The sequence below is a fragment of the Phoxinus phoxinus genome (assembly GCF_949152265.1).
Source record: "Phoxinus phoxinus genome assembly, chromosome: 22".
In the NCBI taxonomy this organism is placed as follows: Eukaryota; Metazoa; Chordata; class Actinopteri; order Cypriniformes; family Leuciscidae; genus Phoxinus; species Phoxinus phoxinus.
The window spans coordinates 18,459,030-18,480,455 of NC_136897.1; the positions used below are offsets into that span (position 1 = coordinate 18,459,030).

Sequence of the window (21,426 nt, forward strand, 5' to 3'; positions counted from 1 at the left end):
TGAAGCAAGTCAAATCTTGTTGATATGAAATCTTGACACTGATCTTGGCAGTATGTTAAAAAAAAGTCTATGAATCTGCTTGTTAATTTCAGCTCAATCTTGGGATTAGAGTCAGAGGCCATGATTGCAGTTTGACCTTTGCCCTCTGTCCAGATTCGTGGACCGCGTGCAGAAGAATCTTGGACCTTTGTGGCAAATCTTTGGCATGCTGAACATTTGTTGTTTTCTTTTTGTGTCACTCACTCCTTGTCTAAATATTATTTAATGCCCTTCATCCGGATAATGGATTTGCTGCTGGGATTGCGGAGGAGATTTCCACCTCCTAAGCTTTCAAATCTTAATGTGTGCTAGTAGTTTTCTCGCTTTTTACAAAATGGAAGTTTAATTTCATGGTGCTCTGCTATTTCATTGATGAAAGGAGCTGCACTGACATAAGGGAAGATTTTGAAAACTGTTACAGGATGTAAAATATATATATATTCTACCTATATGCACTACAGTTCAAAAGTTTGGGGTCAGTTAGGTTTTTTTTAAATAATTTTTTCTTTACTTCCTATTATTCAGCAGTAATGCATTCATTTTATCAAAAGAGATGGTAAAGACATTTATAATGTTACAAAAGGTTTCTATACTGTTCTATTAGTGGTTAAACGACTTCAGATTTTTAAAGTCGACAATTATCTTGTGAGTTTTAGTTACTAAGAAATGTATGCTAGAACTTTTCCGTTTCTAAGCAATTTTATTGATAAATCACAGAACATTGTTGACAATAGAACAGCGATGATAACTTACGTCTACAATAAGCTGTTTAAAACGTGCATTCTCCCAATTTTGAGCATCCAGATGGTATAATCAAACATGTCTTGTGGAGCGCCCTCAGAGTAGGCTATGCATTTATTTGTAATTTTAACTGTTTGGAAACTGAGAGTAAATGTGGACTTTAAAGATTTCTTATCCTGTTGCGCCCTCTATAGGCCATGATCAGCGACGAGTCGACTTCGAGCTTAAAGCTTCATGGCTAAGTCAACTAGTCTGTGCAACCCCTACTTTCTATTCATCAAAGAATCCTGAAATAAATTAAATGGTTAAATTAAATTAAATTAAATGGTTTACACAAAAATACCAAGCAGCACAACTGTTTTCTCAACATTAATAATATTAAGAAATAGTTCGGCAAATCAGCATATTAGAATGATTTCTTAAGGATCAAAAAAGCTTGTGTGAAAAAGTGTTTTAAAGTGTAATAATTTTTCACATTGCTGTTTCTTAACTGTATTTTTTATCAACTTTTAAAGCGGTATTTGATTTTAAAATAAAATTATTGTTTTAAAACCGATAGCTCATCTGATGGTGGTGCATCAGTCCGTTGACGGTATTACTATTAAAGCAGCCAGTCACGTTTGGACCCGTCCCAAGGTCAGGAAGGTCAGAACTGTGACAATAGACAGATGAGGCTAGTGGAAGTGGGTTAAGCCACGTCAGCATGTCATTCCACCTTACAGCATGATCTCAGCAGATCTCAATAGGCACATCATTCATACCGAATGTCACATTTTTGTTGCATCTAGGTTTGTATTTGACCATGCATCATATTTCTGTAGGTCTCATCTTGAATAGAGATAAGGTGGGGCTTCATTTGCATAGTCACTCATTAGCAGCAATCAAACAGAAGAAGAAAAAACAATATGTGTGAACGTTCCTGTCTCAGTCCTTGTATTGAATACAGGAAGTGATTATACTGGAAGAATGATTTAAAAAACTGATCCTTGCATAAAACGTAGCCTTCAGAATGTAATCGCAGACCAGAATCATGCAACATTTATATATTAACTAGCTTGCAGACTGTACCCTTACATCAAAACATCCCAGTTCCCAAGGCAACGGAAAAGAGCAAATTTAATTGTAGAGACATTCCCTTCGGCTCTCAGCTTTTATTACTGTTTACCGAGAGTGTGTAACTAAAGGCTGTTGTGGGCTGATACCCAATCTCAGGTCTGCCAGGTTAATTAAAAATAAAAAGGGTGACTACACTTGCGCTTGATTACAAGGGTGGAAATTATTAGAACTCTACTTAGTACATCGCAAAGCGTGTTTTATTAACAGAAATTCAATACAAAGCTCTGTGTTGACTCAGGTGAGGTCTGCTGCAAATGTGACGCAACGTGAGATCTGTCTGGCAATGTTGGGCTTTATTAGACTAGATTAGGTTCAACTGAAACATATAGTGTGCAGTGTATGTTGTTTTCTATTTACATTAATAATAAATAGTGTTGTATTGTGTTTCATGAATGTGCTTTTTTTTTTCTTTCTTTTTCTTTTTTTGTAGCACAGACTGATACAGAGATGGATGAGCTGCAAGATGTTCAGCTGACCGAGATCAAGCCTCTGCTGACCTACAAGGTGAGATAAACATATCAGAAACATCCATCTCTCACACACGCACACACACACGCACACACACACACACACACACACACACACTAGTATGCCCGTCTACTGTATACACAATCATAAACAAGATATAGATTACTATATATTTTACTAGTGATACCTCTGTCAGTTTTGCACGGCAAACACATACCCTGTTTTTATAGACCCTAGGTTTGATACACCTACACATTTTTCTGTTAGTTCTATTTATTATTTTTTTGTAACTTTTATTATTATTATAATTAATTTTTAAATACATTTTAGAATAATAGTAAAGCCATCAAAGGAAAGTAAAATGATAGTAAAGTCATCAAATGATCATGAAAAGACCAGGAGCCTCATTTATAACCGTTGCGTACACACAAAACAGGGCCTGAAAGAGGCGTACGCCACTTCTGACGCGCAAGTTGTGATTTATAAAAACAAACTTGACGGGAAAATTTGCGCACATGCACGCAAACTCGACCCATGCGTACGAACGTTTTGGAGATGGAGCAGTTTGGCGACACCGATGGTGAGCTGGAGTTAAATGTCTTTTTGGTCACGTTTAGACAGAAAATCTAAAGAAAATTATACATACGTATACAGAAAGATAATACAAATATAATTTCACTCACCAAGCCACTTGAAGCAAATATCCATCCCTTCTTAAATGTTGGGCCGTTTAGTGAAACTGACGCATATATAGCCTATCTAACGGTAGATAAAGTAAAACTGTAAATCTTCATTATGAGTCCTAATCATGAATACAGTGCATGTTCACAATAACAGTTTAAATAAATAAAGGAATGATTTAAACTATGTTTTATTTCTGATATAAACATTTAGATTAAATATGCCATTCTCATTAATGGAGTTAAACACTTAATCTACATGAAATCATTACTGAGAAGTTACATTTTTTATATTCAATAAATAGAAATATTTGTAGTGGATGCGATGCTTTTGAACACTTTCTCTGGCATGCTGTGTTTTAATATTTTAACTACGGAGATAATTGCTTATCATGATAATAGCAGATTGTCTGAGTAAATAGTTTAGTGCAAATACTGCACAATAAGGGCTATCTGTTTCCATTAAAAATATAAATCAATTAAAAATACTATTTGGCCAGTGGAAAAGATTGAGAAAAACTTTCTCTGAAATGTATTTTACACTTTAATTTATTCAAAAACAAGTCAAGGATAGGCTACTAAATGATTTTAATTAATGTAATGTGACGGCACATCCGCATTTCATATTTTCCTGTCTTGTACCGATAAACACGTGGATGAATTATGATATGCAGATGACGATATGCATAGTAAAACTAGGCGTTGTAAGCTCCATATATGGTTATTTCAGGGAGGAGACGCATGTGCGCACAATCTTTCTGACTGGGATTTATAAAGTGAATTCTGCGCAGGTTCTGCCGTACGCACTTATCTTTTATAAGTCTGGAAAAACAAAATTGTACGCCATTTTTGGCTTTCGGGCGCACGTACACTTTTAGTAAGGATCCAACACACAGTTTTATAAATGAGACCCCTGGTGTAAAGGCCCTCTGAAACGGTTTCGATTCGATATCGGTTTAAATCCGGTCACTCAAACCACTTCAGGAGGTGGTCTGAGACCTATTCCAGACGAAACCAGACAAGTGTAAATGCATCTGGTTGTTGAAGCTACTCCTCTCAAAATGGTAAAAAGCGCATGAGAGTGTGTTATACCGGCTCCCGGTAGCCAGATATGACAGCGCTACTGCAACACTCATCGCCAGATGAGTAACTCAGTATCTCTTTAGCAAGCCTACGCACAAACTGAATCAAAAAAGTAATGATAGCTGGAAATGATACAGCTCCAACTCCATCACAATTTTTTGGTTTAGAATTTCCAACCCATTCCTAAAGTCATTCTCTCTATTTTTACAAAATCGTTTGTTATAAATCTTGTAAGTCAGCTAGATGTATAGTTTAAATCAGCAGAATTTGAAGCCAGACTTTGAGCCGTTGCTGATATATATGCACATAAATGTATGAGGAGCAAGATCTAACACAATATAAAGCCTACCCTATAGACACACAGCAGAGCTCATACCTCATTTCTCTCTGTAATGCATTGTGATGCTCACGCACACATGCCACGTCTCACGATTCATGCATTACACATCTGTGCCACACTCATACACACATGTCTTTCCTCCACGGCTCCTCGTGTTAGAGATCTGTGTTTTCCTGTAGCTGAGGCAAAGTTCCTCTCTACCCCTGCGTTTTTCTTTACTTCATCAAACTGAATAATTCATGTGAGAGCATGAAGCAAGTGAAAACAAATGGAGATGGAAAAGGGACGGATGGGGTGGAATATTAGTGAAATGGTTTAAGAAAGAGAAAGAGTGGACAAATGGAATTGAAAAGATAGGAATGGGGGTTGAGGTGCCAAAAAATTATGCTCAATGAAAGATATTTCAATCCATTCCAGAATCATCTTTTTTCTTCCTGCAGCCCCTATTGGCAGACATTTTCATAATGGCATTCCCAGGTTTTGTCAGTTAAATCTTGCCATTAGTTATTGCCACACAGCATCCATATCAAAATGCTAAAAATAGAAATATAAATGTCATACAGCCATTAGTGCTGAGTGAGGCCGCCAGTATAACGCAAGAGGCAAGGGACAAGCGTTTTATGGGTGATCCTTCTCTCACTTTAAACTAATGAATAGACTAAACCATAGAGCAGCCATAGGGTAAAAAAAAAAAGAAGAAATTATAAACTAAGCTAAAATGTATCCAATCTGGCAATACTGGTTGGAAATTATTTAATTGTTTTATGTGTATTGACAGCAGTAGTTTTCTTTCAGGTTTTTAACAGTACACAAATGGGCTGGGTAGAAAAAAGATAGTGTTTATAATTGTATAACATTTTCCACATGACGTTTACACACATTTATAGTATATTAGGATTATTTTCATTACACTTACAGGTGTGTGTCATTAGTTTTTTCCTTTGAAATACAAAGAATTGTGACCCGGCTGTCAAGTTCCATAAAACACCAAAAATGTATCATAAAAGTGTTATAAAAATCATCCATACACCTTAATTTTCTACTTTTGTGTTTCACTGAAAAAAAAAATCAGCATAGAGGGGTTTAAAAAGACATGATGGTGAGTTAATTATGACATTAATTATTTCTTTATTTATGGCCTGGTTTTACAGAAAGGGCTTAGATTAAGCCAGGATTAGACCTTAGTTCAATTAGGACGTTTAAGTAGCTTTTATAAACGTGCATAAAAAAATAAAAAAAAACCTTTCTAGTGTGCATCTTGAGACAAAACAATGGCACTAACTTATGTCAGTGCAAGTTGCTGTCAGTTAAAACAGCTCAAATATCCATTTTAGTCTGGGACTAGGCTTAAGCCTTGTCTGTGAAACCAGGGCAAATGTGTGAACTGGAGAGACTCACTGACCTCTCACTCCATCTAGTGGTGTCAATATAAAGAGCAGCAGTGGCTGGGAGAAAATAATTGATGATATAATCAATATTTAACCTTGTTAGAGATTTTATGCACCTCAGTGAGTAAGGAATAATCCGATATCTCTTTTTCCCACAGAACTCTCAGAACTTCCAAGACTTCGACTGTCAGGTAAGAATATTATCTTACATGTATTTCATAAGTGGATGATATAAAAGTCAGTTTTATCTCTTAGATGCTCATTAGAGGTTTGTGTGCAAAAACAGACGAGTGGTGGGTTATGGATATTTTAGGCCGTTCAACCTTCATATTTTAATATCAAAGGTGTTATTTTGGGAAATGCATACTATTTTGGTGTTGAAATAAGACTCACTGGAGGCTATGAATATGCTTTCATGATACTGTGTTTGTGTTGAAACTTCACACCAGGATTTGGCAAATCAGCTCTGACAGCCATCAACTGATTTTGTTTAATTGAAACATGTCAATTTAAAAGAAAATAAGACAACGTTGTCGTTCTAACTTAAGAAGGTACTCAAGAACTTAATGCATCCTGTAAAACATATCATGATTATCCACATTGATCATTATCCATTATATTGAAAGTTGATAATGATGGTGGTTGATATTATCTTGAAATATAGATGTATGCATCATTTACAAATTCATATCTGATTGGGTTTTTTAATGTCTCTGCTGCAATGAGGAAACGGAAATACATCGTTGTGGATTACATTCTCCTCTTTCAGTGCAGGGGTCTCAGATGAGCTAAATATAGCGCCTGCAGCTGTTGAAGTGAGCATGCTCAGACTCCAGCATGACCTGGTCTACATTATATAGTGGCTTTAGTATTCCTTACTCAGCAACCCTCCGTACACAAGCTCGCACACATTAAGTGTTAGTCAGATGATGGGCTGACACCGAGTCAGCCAATCCAATCTCACAGTAGCATTGAGTGCTGCAGAACACCTACATGTGCATGAGATGACTTTGGTTTAAGGAGGGACTGCTCTCTGCTGGTGAAGAGAGGTAATGCAGTCTGTGGGGCCATTTACACAGAATGCATTTTTACATTCCACTGCAATGCTTTTCCATGGGGTTTTTATGTAAACATGCACTGGGGCGTGTTTGACAATTTCGTCCGTGTCTTTTGTAGCTCATGACACGACATTCTAAATTTTATTAATTTAAATTAAAAGGTAAACTATTAATAAACTTGTCTTTTAGACCTTGTTTTTTTTTGCATTCCACTGCCTTGCTTCTCGCATTTTTAACCACAAAAAACGCATTCTGTGTAAATGACCTCTCTCTCTCTCTACAGCCATCCAGAATATAGTACAAAAGCCTGAAGATAAAATTTAAACATTCTATCGTCATTTTAATGGCATAAATGGTTTACAGAGTCGTATAGGTTTAAGGTGAAATGATAAAAAGTCAGATTGTGACTTCATTGCTTGTCTTTTCAGAAAATGGCTGGGTTTTTTTGTTGCTTTTTGTTTGTTTGTTGCAACTACCCAAATGTTTGTTTGAACAGATTACAGACTAATGGATTACATCTTGTTTTTTATATATATGAAGTTCATTTTTAAAACATATTTTATGTGTATCATTATTCATATTATTATTATTCGTCTTAATAGTGCTATAGCTTTTTCTTTCTTTCTTTTGTTAGCCAAAATACTTCAATCTCAGTTGGGGATTCAGCTCTTTGAGCCCCCTTTTGGAGACCCCGTTTTTCCTTCTGCTCTCAGCCAATAGTAATAGCCGAAGCATCTTGTGTGAATACTGCAAGTCATCACGACAGGTTCATCATTATTCAGAGACTATTTCATCCTATAGAGGGCACCAGAAGCTCAGAGTAGGCAAAGTCATATCCTTGCCTTTAAAACAGTGTCATTAATGTATTAAATAATATTCAAAATAAGCTAAAATATTTATTTTTAGCATGATTTCGTCTCTGATCCCCTGTTCTTTGAGACCTTCTCTCAGACTCTGCCATCAAATAGGAATATACAAATGTAACCCAAATGCCTAGAATCGTATTGACCTCTCTCTTTCTGTGTCCATTTTCAGATAGTTTCAGAGTAGTTTCGAATGTAAATGATATTTTGTTGATTATGAAGTTTTTTAGTCAGTCTTGATAAGGCCGTGTCTGTCCATTTTGCCCTCTGTTGTGCACACGCTCGCCTGAAGGTCACTCGCTCACGGCACGCTCCGCAGGACTGCTCACTGAGACGGAGAGAGTGGCTAACACAATCTGATTTATTACTGAAGCTGCAGGTCCATCAATAAGTAATAAAACCATGGGTTACACTTTATTGTACGGTGTTCTTGTTACAGTTTAATTATACACTTAAGTACTGAGTAATATTAATTAACATACTGTAGGGTTAGGGATAGGAATAAAACACTGTACATACCTTTATACACGCATTGCTCTATTTCAATGCACAAATGCTGACTTCTTTTGCCTTATGTGTTACAGCTCCGGTTGTGTTAGCTTTCCCTGACTATTGCTCCTCAGATTGTGTTTGTCTATGGCGGCCCCTGGGGTGAAGCACAGAGGTTTACTGAATGAAAAACAATGTTTCAACCTCATCTACTGATAAATGGAAGCAAAGCAAATCAATAACCTATCAGAGCCCAAGATCCGCAGAGAGATTGCTCAGATGATATACCACAATGCACCTCTGCTGGGTCATAATTCCTTCAGTGGGGAGTCGGGACCAACTGTGTTCTGCAAGTTGCAACCGTGATTATTTATTGCAGTGGTAGAAAACACAGGGGGGAAAAACATTATTGTAAATCCAAGGACACTGATAATAGGTTTAGTTCTTGTTGTTGTACTGATTTGATGGCTCATTTGAGTAATTAGCCTAGTTGTATGTAATTATACAATAAAGTATTTGTTCTTAACGTGTCACAACCTATAAATGGGTCACAGGTCTAAATGCATATGCTGTCAAGATCGGTGGTTGCATTGAATGGAGATCATAAACCAAGCAAGGTTACACTCAACTTAACTTAACTTTGACGTCAAAAACCATATGTCCAAAGTGTAAGGTATCTTATTTTATCATTGATGGGTGAGTTTACATGTACTCATCTTGGGAAATCTTGAGATTGAGCAAAAGTATGCAACGGTAAATGTGATAATCAATTATGCTTTTTATTATTGGTCTTAGCCCCCATTTGATAAAATCAAATCTGCCCTGAGGCAAAAAAAAAAGAAAAAAAAAAGGTTGAGAACCCCTCCCATGAATAAATTGATTAAATAAATAGATTTGCAAGGTCAAATCTCTCTGCATCTTTTCTCTTGTTGAATCTGAAGCTGTGAACTGGTTGCCCCCACCCAAAAACAAATCATAAAGTGCAGTGGAGAGCATCATCCCTTCCTCGCCCTCTGTGTCTGCCCCACCCCTCTCATCCCTGCTTCTGCCACCTCCCGCCCACCTGACTTCCCCTCGTCCAATCAGAGCGGGGCTGCCGTATGCATGAGCAAGCACTCCCTCCCCAGCGCAAACCGCAGTCACTTCTTTCTCCTCACTCTATCTGCATCTCAACAGTCTCTCCCTCTCTTTCTCTCTCTCTCTCCCTCTCTCTCAAAACATACCTCCTCTGTTCATTTATTTCACTCTCCCTCTCTCTCCTCCTCTGTCTCCCCTCCCTCTTGGATCTCTGCCTAGCTACTGCTCTCCCTGTCCGTTCCCCTCCATCCCTCCTTCAGCCACTCTGTGTCTCTCTCGTGGATCCTCCCATCTCCTCCTGTCTCCTCTCTGAAGCTGTCACTGTCTCGTGTGTGGAAACATGTCAACCGTTCTGGATGTGGAGCAGAATGCATGCATTGGAAATGCAGTGGTGAGTGTGTGTGTGAGTGTGTGTGTGAGTGTGTGTGTAAGAGAGACCGCTACAACTGACAGCCTAAACTGATTCCTTACTCCTGATTCCTACTGTTTTAGCCCTGATATCCTCCTATGTTCTTGCAGAAATGTTCATACGTGCATGCATGTCATGGTTGATGTGTGAGCCAGTATATGTGATTCTTTCCAGTGAGGGATGTGTGTTTTCTTGCATTAGTCATGCGAGTCATGCGCCTCTCTGCTTGTTTACCTTACCACAGATTAAACCAGTCAGAGACTAAACTGTTAGTTACAAACATCTTCAGTTTAGGAGCTTCAAATGTACATGATTTACTCTAAAATGATATGTGCAGTTGAGGGATTGTCAAATAAATAAGGATTTTGTGTATTTAAATATGGCACATGTCCCGAGACATCATCAAACGGTCTAATAGGTCAAGCAAATCAAGGGCATTTGATCTGGAGCACTTAGATGCGCTAGCATTACTGGCAGGGTGTGGTTGAGAGTGTATATACTGTGTGTGTTTCTAGGAATGCATATGGATGGTGTGTACTAATAATTGTGTATGTGATCTCTCTGTGTGTGTGTGGGTGTGTGTGTATAATAGTTATCTGCTGTCAGGTTTGTGCTGTGTAATGGCTCCCAGGCTTGTGGTCTGTGATTGATGCTATTAGCTGGAGGAGCGGGGTGGGGGGGCTTGCAAAGGCTGGGACTGTTGGTTTGTATTCATTCATATACCTTGGCTTAGCCTCTGTTTCCCAAGAGAGAGCTGCTTTGATTGTCCTTTTGCCATGTTTGAATGTTTGCATGCAAGGACGTAACCACATATTCAGGATACAAGGGTGCTAGATAAAATTATTTAAGTCAACCATTAAAAAAAGTGAGTCCAATAGTAATTTGAATATTTTGTAAATGTGTCCACTTCAGTTTGTATTGTTGTTATGGCACTGTTTGAATGTAAGAAACATCTTTATCCAGTTGAAAAGACTTGGAATTTGTGTTTTGGATGCTCCCAGGCTTCTTGTCTAGCTAAACCAGCAACATACTTGAATTTCTCCAGAAAGGATGGACTGGTTGATCAGCGTTTCTTTATTGTGAACAGCAGGTTGCAGTTCTCCCTAGTCGATCCTGATTTCTTTCCTTTCGAAGAGCACAGAGAGGAAGATGATGCAAGCGTTTGATATCAGATCATATTATAGGGTGTTTATTGTTTTAAATTAATGTATTGCATAGTTTAGATCACCTTCTACAGCTTATTGTTGACCTAGTCAGGAATCATGATGACCCTTCACTATTTGTCCCTCTGAGTTAGTCTTCTTCTTTTTTCAGGCTCATTCCTATTCTGCCCCTCTTTCCAGACTCTCCCACACTCTCTAGACCCACATGCAGAGTATAAATGTGTGTGTCTGAAAGATTGAGAGTGTGTTTGGCTGAGCGAACAGGAGAGACTTTTCTTAAATGTTACATTTCAGACTCTCCCACTCTCTGGCCTTGATGACTCGCGTCCCTGAGAGCTGAAAACATTCGGACACGTTCCAATGCAATCAAATTTAAAGCCAAGCACCAGACATTTGTTCAATCAGCATGCCTAGCTGCAAGCGTTACTCAATTATACCCATTTTTGATCTCACCCTGGCCTGCACAGAGATGCAAGTATTACCCTATAAAATCATTTGATGAGCACCGTTTTTTTTCGGTATTGATGTATTTGCTATTGAAACTAAACTTGAATTATAGCAGTTTGGTTTTAGTTATATCTCAGGCATGAATCATGATTTGCTGCTTGTTTTCCTATAAGGACTGCACATATTGCTTATGTCTGCATAAATCTACATTTTGTCAGTGTTTGAAGTCATGATGAAACCGCATTAGTGAGTGACCAATTTTTTCTTCGGTATTGTACAGTCAATCCGAGTGAAATGGATTACCGGAAAAGAAAAAAACTGACTTGATTTTTATCTGTTGGTCGTTGATTGGCTGGAGGCAGATCTGAATGTCAGCTTGTAGTCGATTGCAAGAATGGGGCAGGGTTAATATATATATCACCAAAGTCTGTCGTTTCACCGGAAGATCCCGTATTCATTTAAAAGTTACAAGATCAGTTTTATTAATCATTCACAATAGCATATTGGTGAATTTCCATTTAATGCCAACTTCAACATATAAGATGACCCCAAAGCTAGAAAGGTATTAGCAAATAATAGCCAGTCACAATATTGTGACTCTAAACAAAGAGCTTCAGTGTAGAAGCTAATTTTTTCCCTTACCTCAGGACTCCTGTGTCCCTCTGCTGTGACTCATTCTATAATTGATGGAGAGGAAGCTGTGATGCGCAGAACACTCCCTCACACTGACACACACACACACACACACACACACACACACACACACACACACACACACACACACACACACACACACACACACACACACACACACACACACACACACACACACACACACACACCTTATTATACCTTATACCTTAACCTTATTATATCAGTATATACATCACTGAACATGAAATGATGAAACTCTATCCAGGACCTTAGTTGGTCCTCCCTCAATACAAGGCCCAGGACAACATTCCCAGTTTTCCCTCTTGACTAAAGGCCTATCTCCTTCTGGTGATATATAGATTGAATACAACATTAAAACAATTCTAATTTTATGTCTGCAGATATTGATCTGAAACTTTCTGTCCTATCATTAATCTCTTAGCATTTGACGGCTCCATCTTGGTTTATATCAGCCGGGTTTGAAGGGTCATATGGTTAGGGCATCACAGTCTGGATAGACTGACATGTAAACCAATCAGTCGGTTAGCTTTGAATTTGCATTAGGGTTATATGAAATAGACTCTTTGAGATAATAGACCGACTTGCTGTAAAAATAGCAGAAAATGTGTAGACTTTGTAATGAAAATTTGCATCCATACAATTTTTGATGTACAACTTCTAGTTGACTTGCTACTAAAAATTCTCAGGAGCTGCATAGAGCAGCCATTTAGATTGTAACTGGTGATTTCAGCCATTTTTGCTTTCCAGTTTTATGTGCAAAATGAACCTGACAGCTCTGTGAATGTTAAGACTCAAAGCTTTACTCTGTTTGAAAGGCACTCTCTCTGTTACTCATGAGGGCTGCAGTGCATTACAATTCTGCAAAGTCATACTCTCAGGATGATGGTTTTGTTCTGCAGCCGCTCCCAGTGATGGCTCGGAAGCATCCGGCCAGCGTCCACATTGATAGTTTTGATTTTACCAGAGAAAGTCTTTCTGTTTAGAGGTTATTTTATCATATAGACTAAAGTTTGGTGTTGGTATAATTTTTTTTTTTATGTTTTAGAAAGTCTCAAGCCTGCATTAATTTAAACCAAAATGCAGTAAAGCAGTAATATTGGGAAATATTATTACAATTTAAAATAACTTTTTTCTGTTTTTATATATTTTAAAATGTAATTTATGAAAGACATGATCTCATTATGTTTGTAACATTATATTGTCTTTAATGAATCCTTGATTATATTATTTAAGTATTCTTTTCTTTAAATAAATAATATTGAGCCCAAACTTTTGAACGTTAGTGTAGTTTGTGTGTATGTTTGCCCTTGTATTGAGGATAAGTAACTACTATATTGCAGCACTAATTGGGCTCCTGGAATGATGCTTTATAGATTTTGGCGTTCTTCCTAAACCGATTTGGAGGATGATGACTGGAGTGAAATTAAAGTACAAGAACTTCACGGTTCATAACATTTATGTATATTTATTTATATTAAAACATTAGATCTCTGGATTTAGATCACTTACATAAATCCAATGGATTAAATCCTGTCAATGAATATGAAGCACTAGATAAATTCATATGATAATTTCACTAATCTTCTTGAATGTTCAGGGATTCTTTAAATTAACCATAAACCCAAATCAATGTATAATGCAATGAAAAACATTTCTAATGCACACACCCATAATGCAACAGTACTGCTGTGCAGTGTTGTGTGCAGCTGCTTGGCCTTCCCTCTAGATCTTTCTATTGATCCTGCCGCCATCTGTCTGAGCCTCTCATGGGGGATATCACTTACTACACAAATACATTCTTGAAATCAGCAGCACCAACCCTTCACTCACTTTGTTGCATAGTAAACCCTTAAGCATTTCCTGGCAGCTTGACGAAGTTTTTGAGGAGAGATTTTATTGCCTGTATTTGACTTCTTGTTGTTTGTTCCAGGAGCATGACATTGAGACGCCCCATGGTGTGCTCCATGTGACCATGAGAGGCAGCCCTAAAGGCAACCGCCCTGTCATTCTCACCTACCATGACATCGGCCTCAACCGTATGTGAAAAAAATTAAATGACAGACAAATTGTATACTTGTCGGAAATCGGAGTATGATGATGACGTTGGTGTTTTGGTTGGTTTTCAGACAAGTCCTGCTTCAACACCCTGTTTAACTTTGAGGACATGATGGAGATCACTCAGCACTTTGCCGTCGTGCACGTTGACGCCCCTGGCCAGCAGGAGGCAGCACCCCCCTTTCCCACAGGGTGAGTGGCACGTCCCAACAGCCAATGAGGCAATACATTGTCAAAATCTTGTGATTACAAAGCCCCGCATCTTGAAAAACAATTTCTGCTGATTTGCAAGAATTTCTAAGTATTCAAAATGTATGTTAACTGCAAATGAGTTTTTTTTTTTTTTTTTTACATAAACACAAGTAAATACGTTTAAATAAAGAACACTTTTTTTACTTGTTGTTTGAATGTAGTAAAACACTCACAGATGTAGCAGAAAACATCTGGCTCATGTTTGCATTTTCTTCTGTCATTGGCCATAATTCTAACTTGAAATCATGATTAGGCATAAAATAATATCATATCTGTGAAAATCAGCTGAGAATTGAACAAAGAGTTCTAACCTGGCAACCTGTCTATGTGGCAAAATGTCTGGTGAGTAAGGGTTAGTACAAGACATCTTCACCTTACAAATGGTTGTTGAAAGCAAAAATGCTATGAAATGCACAACATATTTTGTGAGAAACTGTGCAAACTGTGCAAACATACACTATTCTTGGAATCAGCACCCCAAAGTTAGTAAGTACAAGTAACAAGTATTGGATTCATTCAGCAAATATGATGCAGAGTGGTGTTATTTATTAGTTAAACTTGGTTGGTTATATTCCCATTGATTATATAATTGTCATTTTCTGTCTTTGTTGCTCTTCAGGTACCAGTACCCTACCATGGATGAGCTGGCAGAGATGTTATCCTCAGTCCTGACTCAGCTGAAGTGAGTAACAAAGTCCAGCTGGTCCATTAGCATTGAATTACTCTCTACCACATCAATCAGTGAGGTCCGTCTGTGAAGAACAGGACATCACTGCATCTGTAGGACTGTTTGAGTGAATTACAGTATTTCTCTGCAGGGAGCACTGATGAAACACTGCAGATGTTGAAAATGACACAGGATGTGTATGTATCTGTTTGCAGGGTGAACAGCGTGATTGGCATTGGTGTGGGAGCAGGTGCATACATCTTAAGCCGCTTTGCTGTGAGTTCTCTGACATTTTTCTGCTTTTCATTTCACTTTCATTTTATTGTCTTAAAACATTGTCTGTGCCTGTCTCTCGGTCTAGCTCATTCTTTCTTTCTTTATAACGGTATTCAATCCCCTAAATTAGCATTCTGTTTGCGTACGGAATACTGAATTGCCTCCCAAACCCGTCGGTGTAACCACAGCAACATTTTTGTGTCTCTCAGCTGTAAACAAGGAACATGGATGCCAACAGTTTAACCCGTTTGCCGTTATCTGTTTTTATCTCAAATAAATAATAGCAACTGGAGATGCATAAGTGATTTTAAACCATTTAAAACTCTCTGTGGATTGAAATGTGGCTGTAAAATAACAATTCGCAAGTTAAGTGGTTCAACAAGATTTTTTCTTTCTTTCTGCTGTCTCATGTCAAGTTCAAATTTTACTTTCCCTGCAACATTTTGACTGGCCCGTTATAAACATTTTTCATTGGAAGTATAAAACAAATCTATATATATATATTTAAAAAAATCTTTAAAACAACTATTTACAACAAGTAATTTATTTATTTTTTAATATAATTAAATTTACAAAAATAATAACGTAAACTTCATAACACAAGATTTTGTAAATGTGTCATGCTTTGTCATTATTATTTTAATATTTCTATATATTTTTATCCTTTTAGTTTGAATAATTTTAGTTCTTCAACTTGAATTTAGTTTATTTAAATTATAATTTTTTTAAGTTTTTCATATTTTTTCAACTAATAATAGTTTTAGTTAACAATAAAACACTGAAATGATGCTGGATATTAAACTGTGGTGTGTACATGCCCTATATCAAACAGCTATATCACATATTGTTACATCATCCCCACCTGCTCTTTTAGTGAATATAGTGCCGCAAAAGCTGCATTGCCCCCAGAGGCTCTGAACGCTGGACTGTTATTACACTGTCTGCACTGCAGCTTCAAGCATCTGAGGCTATTGATCAAAGTCTAAATATCTCTGACACACTCACAAGCCTGATATATTCAGCATTTCTTTTATGCAGAACAACCCATAATACATCCCTTCCCCTCCCTCTTTTCTCATTCACGGGTCGCTAAGTGCCGAGTGTTATTTCCCTGTGCTGTGCTCTCTCATCCTCTCTTCATATGTGTGTGCATAGACTGGCACACTGAAAGATTAATGCCACTGACGGTCAGCAGCAGCAGAGGCTTCTGAAGGAAGATGCTTTGAGTTCAGCTGCTAAAAGCTCCTCCTCTGCCATGACTACATGCATTTTTAAATCACTCTCCCCACATTCCCCTCATTAAAGACCCTAATTCCCGGATTTCCTTTACTCTGTCTGCAGCTGATTCAGCCAACCCTGGTAGAGGGGCTGGTTTTGATCAATGTGGACCCCTGCGCTGAGGGCTGGATAGACTGGGCTGCTTCCAAGGTGAGAATACATTTTGATCAAACAGATGGTGATTATATATATTATATATATGGCGATCAGCTGTCCTTCCTGTCTCCCTGTAGTCTTAGGTTTCTTACATTAGAAATGACAGTTTATTCGCTTTATGCACTTCTATTACTTTCATAGTATTATCTATATCCATATTACTCACCTTTTTTTTTTTTTTAGCTCACTGGGTGGACTAGCAATCTAGTGGACACCGTGATGTATCATCACTTCAGCACTGTGAGTAAACCCCTCTGGCTTTACAACAATCATTCCCATAATGCTTTGTGAGCACAATGAGAGCCAGCTGGCTTTTATTTCTCTTTAAAACGTAACATTTTATTTGTTATTCTGATCATTTAGGAGGAGCTGACTGACAACCAAGAACTGATTCAGACGTACCGCCTGCACATTGCCCAGGACATCAACCAAGACAACTTGGGCCTTTTCTGTGGCTCATACAATGCGTAAGTTACTTTTCATTAAAGAAATCGTCTGCATTGGTCATTACTTATGCTGACAAACCTTCTAAATTCGGTCTTTGTTTTTAACAGTCGTCAAGACCTTGGAGTCGAGAGGCCAGTTGTTGGTCTCAATGAGAACACAGTGAAAACGCTGATGTAAGATTTTATTTTATTTGATTATTTTATCTATTACGTTTTTTTATTTTTTTTGTCTATTACTTTTCACGACTGTTTGTCCCTGTGCAGATGCCCTGCTCTTCTGGTGGTTGGAGACACTTCCCCTGCTGTGGAGGCTGTGGTAAGTTTGGAAGTACAAGGTCATTTCCCCCCCCTTTTGTTGCTGTACCCACTACTTGAAAACTAATGAATTATTTTGTATTACAGGTTGAATGCAACTCTAGGTTAAATCCAACAAAGACCACCTTGCTGAAGGTAAGACAACATGGGTATTTTGCAAAGTCCAGCATTTAACTCATCTAACTTTTTGCTCTCCTGGTACATTGTGAACTGCGTGTATTTCAAAGTGATACTTGTATCTCTTTATTTATTTTTTTTACATTATTTGAATTCTCTCTCTCTCTCTCTCTCTATGACAGATGGCTGACTGTGGCGGTCTGCCTCAGGTTGTTCAGGTTAGTCCTGATCCTTTAATTCTTGATATTGAACACCATATTAAACACCTCCGCCCCTGCTGTTATCTTCACCAATGTTCAAGTATGCATTATGTAATATGAATGTGTAATCCTGTTTAAATGACCTCTAATCTCCCAACAGCCTGGAAAGTTGGCCGAAGCCTTCAAATACTTTGTACAAGGAATGGGATACAGTGAGTATTTTTATCCGTTTACCTCAGCGTTTGACATATTCTAACCTGTGAATGTATCTTCAGTGAAGTTAGTTTAATCTGCAGCGCAATCTGGGACAGCTTTCTCCGTAAACATGCATCTGTTTATCTGCGTTTCTGAGACACTGGCCTATGCTGATTATCAATTCAGCACAACACTATGACTAATGGCCGTCTTTTATTAAGACAAATCCGGCTCAGGGAGTCTGTCTTTGTTTCTTTTCTCCTTTCTTTTTACCGCACACAACTCACCATGACTTCCCACACACCCTGTGTTTTGATTAGTTTTCCTTCCAAACTACAGACGTGCACGAAATAGCAATGTCCTCTGAATAAGCCCTCCCCACATTTTGGTTGACAGGTTTCGGCGCACCAGTATAGTGCTTAATGTGCTGCCAGCGTCTCTGTGAAAAAATGTCACCCTCTCTCTGACCTCATACCTCCCCCTCCAAAGATACTTGCTGTTTCATTTCTGCACTGTTGCATAGTCTTTGTTGCAATCAGGCAGGAATTTACATGTAAGGAGGCGGACCAAAGCGATGACTTTTCAAGAGCATAATACTTAGTAACATTCATACCAGGCTTTTAAATTAAGCCATCAAAGCTCTAGAGAGTTTTTAAAGGGGGTCACACCATGAGGAATCTAATTGCTAAATCTTATCTTGAGATTGAAAAGAACATTGTTCTATAAAAACATTCAAACAGGGCTAAAAAGAGCTTATTTTTTATTATTATTATGGGGCGACAGTCATTACCTGGAGGTCCTGGATGACTGAAAGTTAGAGTGAAATTGGATAATGGTTATGAAGAACATCATTGAAAATATCAGGGGAAATTATTAAATAATAAAAAAATGTTTAGATGCCAAAAAGATTCATAATTATTAAAGAGCATTACTGCGTCCCAATTTGCATACTATCCATCCTAAATAGTATTTGAAATTAGAATTAGTGTGTCCCAAATCGTAGTGTTGAAATGACTCCAAAGATACCCAGATAGTCTACTATCTCCGGTTAGAATCCGAAGTGCAGATCCGTACACACTCTATTGGCTAATATTTCCCACAATCCATTGTGCATTAAATGAGAACTACAAACACTAATAAAAAATGTTTATAAAAAAAAACTACAAACATGGCGGATCTGCGAGACAACAGATAAGTAGAGAGGGGTTTTACTCATGATTAACAATCAGTATCTAACCCAATGAAAAAAATATTTATTCAAAGTCATCCACATTACATTAAATCTGCAACAACTTTGTGATCATTTATAGTGGTACATTTGGTCATTAACTTTCAAATCCACTACATTTCTCTCTGATACGGTAGTAAATTCAATTGAATGTGGAGGATTTTTACTATGACAAGATGATTGACAGGGCAGTTTAAACGTTGACAGGATGCATGTAATTAAGCGACAGAGTGGTCCGTTAAAGACGCAATTATGACTATATATTAATATAGCTATATAAAATATAGCTTACTTACTCTTCTGCTACACACTCAAAAAGTATTTACTTTTTCTTAACAAAAATAGTACTTTTTTTTTTAGGGCGTAGTAGGCCTAAGTAGGCGAGGACGCAGCACATGTTTTTTGCCTCTTGGCGCCCTCTGTAGGTGAGGGGCCATAAATGAAGCAGCTCAGCTCACGCTTCTGCAGGGTCTTAAATCGCAATTTCTTTTTTCTGCAGTGACTGCAGAAAAAGGAATTGCGATTTAAGACCCCGCAGAAAGGCCACTGAAACACAGCTGTAAACACCTGCAAGTTTTACAGTGGTAATTAGTAGGGTGGAGGTTGTAACTTGCTAGGTTACATTTTAACACAGCCGTCCCCGACCACAGTCGGTATCTGAACAGTATCTAGCCTGTATTCAAATTAACAGAAATACTGAAAACATTTCCATTAAATACTTTTTTTTTTCTACCAAAACCTGTACAGATATCTTATTGTTCTGTCTATCTGTCTCCCTTCAACATTTGCAAACAGTCCCTCATGTTTTGCTCAGCCATCTGAGCACTGAATCAGGTACCCGGATGTGATTCAACAGTTATTTTGACTGGTGTTTACATGCTTGCATGGTTCACCTCTGTGCTTGTGTTTAGACATATTTGCATGTCGATATTTGTCATGGTATTATTTAGTGGTTGACTGAAGGTTTTTAAATTTTGTGTTCTTTATTTTATTTTTTTATTTTTGTAGTTTATTTTCCACGTGTTGGTTTTTAGTTTTGCTTGAATGTGTCTTTGCACTGTGTTTGGTAGATCTACATTTGTCAGAAATGCCTCTGTGTGCACATTTATACTCTATGTGGACAGACACAAGACAAATTTATGATCATCTATTATTACATTCTCGGTTTGGTTTCCTCTTGCATGATGCTTGTTCTACTTGTTTACTTGCAATTACCCCCGATTCTACTTAAGACTGAAATAATCACATTCTCATATCTCACTCCCACCTCACAGTACCAGCGGCTGGCATGACCCGTCTGTCTCGATCCCGGTCCTCCTCCTCCAGCATCACATCCATGGACGGCTCACGCAGCCGTAACCTGAACAGCCCTCTGGACGGGCCCAACTCTGGAGTCCTGGACAACCAGGCCAGGCCACAAACCATGGAGGTCTCCTGCTAAAGAATCTGCTGTCTGCTGTCCTTTCACCCCTCACCTCCTGTTATTTGTGTCCTAGATACCTACATGTTTCTAATGCCTTTAATAGTGAGGCAGGGGAGGCTCGAATGAAATGTATTATATACTGAAGGTATGCATAATGAATATATACAGATGTTACTATATGCTAGCCACATTTTCAGTCATAAAAGCAGATAAAATTAAAGACTAATATATATTTACACATGAAGGGTCTTCCATCACGCTTTTTCATTTTTTATCACGGTTTGCGTTACATGGAATTAATTCCACCTCTTTTATGAGCCACTCTCACGTAAAGGAAAACACATGCATTAAAAACTTTTTTTTAAATGTTTTATGGTGTGACCTGTGACCTTTCCTGTGCTCTTATCGTGCTACACTGTGTGCTATTGTTTAATTTGTTATGTCTTACAAATGTGTTTTGTCGTTGAATACACTTTCCTGTTCATCATATGAATGTAATGAATGTTCAGTAACTGACTTTTGTTGTATTTATATTAAAAACTCTAATGGGTTGTACTAAAAATCATCAACTATTAGAAAACAAACGCTTGTAATGAGTCATCAGACAAAAGAAGTGGAATATCAATCTTTATTTTCATTTTAATAATTGTTTCTTTGTATTTTATTTTAAAGTTACATTTAAGCCATCAACCTTTTAAATATTCAAAACAAAAATAGCATGGACTTAGTTTGATATAAAATCATGTTTTTCTTTTGTACATTAATCCCTAACCATTTTTTAA

The 21,426-nt window shown here is 37.7% G+C and overlaps 1 protein-coding gene across 8 annotated transcripts in view; it reads left to right on the forward strand.

Annotated features, from left to right (window-relative positions):
* Window positions 1-21,299, forward strand: part of ndrg3a (ndrg family member 3a) — a 31,425-nt gene extending 10,126 nt beyond the window's left edge. Inside the window, exons 2-17 of one of the 8 annotated variants that reach the window (XM_079596541.1) lie at window positions 2,327-2,400; window positions 6,014-6,046; window positions 13,967-14,072; window positions 14,163-14,283; window positions 14,963-15,025; window positions 15,226-15,286; window positions 16,628-16,714; window positions 16,904-16,960; window positions 17,084-17,187; window positions 17,275-17,340; window positions 17,431-17,482; window positions 17,569-17,616; window positions 17,781-17,816; window positions 17,959-18,010; window positions 20,017-20,055; window positions 20,496-21,299. In XM_079596541.1, the coding sequence (XP_079452667.1) occupies window positions 2,344-2,400; window positions 6,014-6,046; window positions 13,967-14,072; window positions 14,163-14,283; window positions 14,963-15,025; window positions 15,226-15,286; window positions 16,628-16,714; window positions 16,904-16,960; window positions 17,084-17,187; window positions 17,275-17,340; window positions 17,431-17,482; window positions 17,569-17,616; window positions 17,781-17,816; window positions 17,959-18,010; window positions 20,017-20,055; window positions 20,496-20,662 (1,149 nt within the window). In that variant the 5' untranslated portion in view covers window positions 2,327-2,343 and the 3' untranslated portion in view covers window positions 20,663-21,299. Of the gene's footprint in view, window positions 1-2,326; window positions 2,401-6,013; window positions 6,047-9,400; window positions 9,734-13,966; window positions 14,073-14,162; window positions 14,284-14,962; window positions 15,026-15,225; window positions 15,287-16,627; window positions 16,715-16,903; window positions 16,961-17,083; window positions 17,188-17,274; window positions 17,341-17,430; window positions 17,483-17,568; window positions 17,617-17,780; window positions 17,817-17,958; window positions 18,011-20,016; window positions 20,056-20,495 lie in introns of those variants that run through there. The other 7 variants (XM_079596542.1, XM_079596543.1, XM_079596545.1 and 4 more) reach the window with 7 other exon arrangements.
* Window positions 21,300-21,426: the final 127 nt, after the last annotated feature.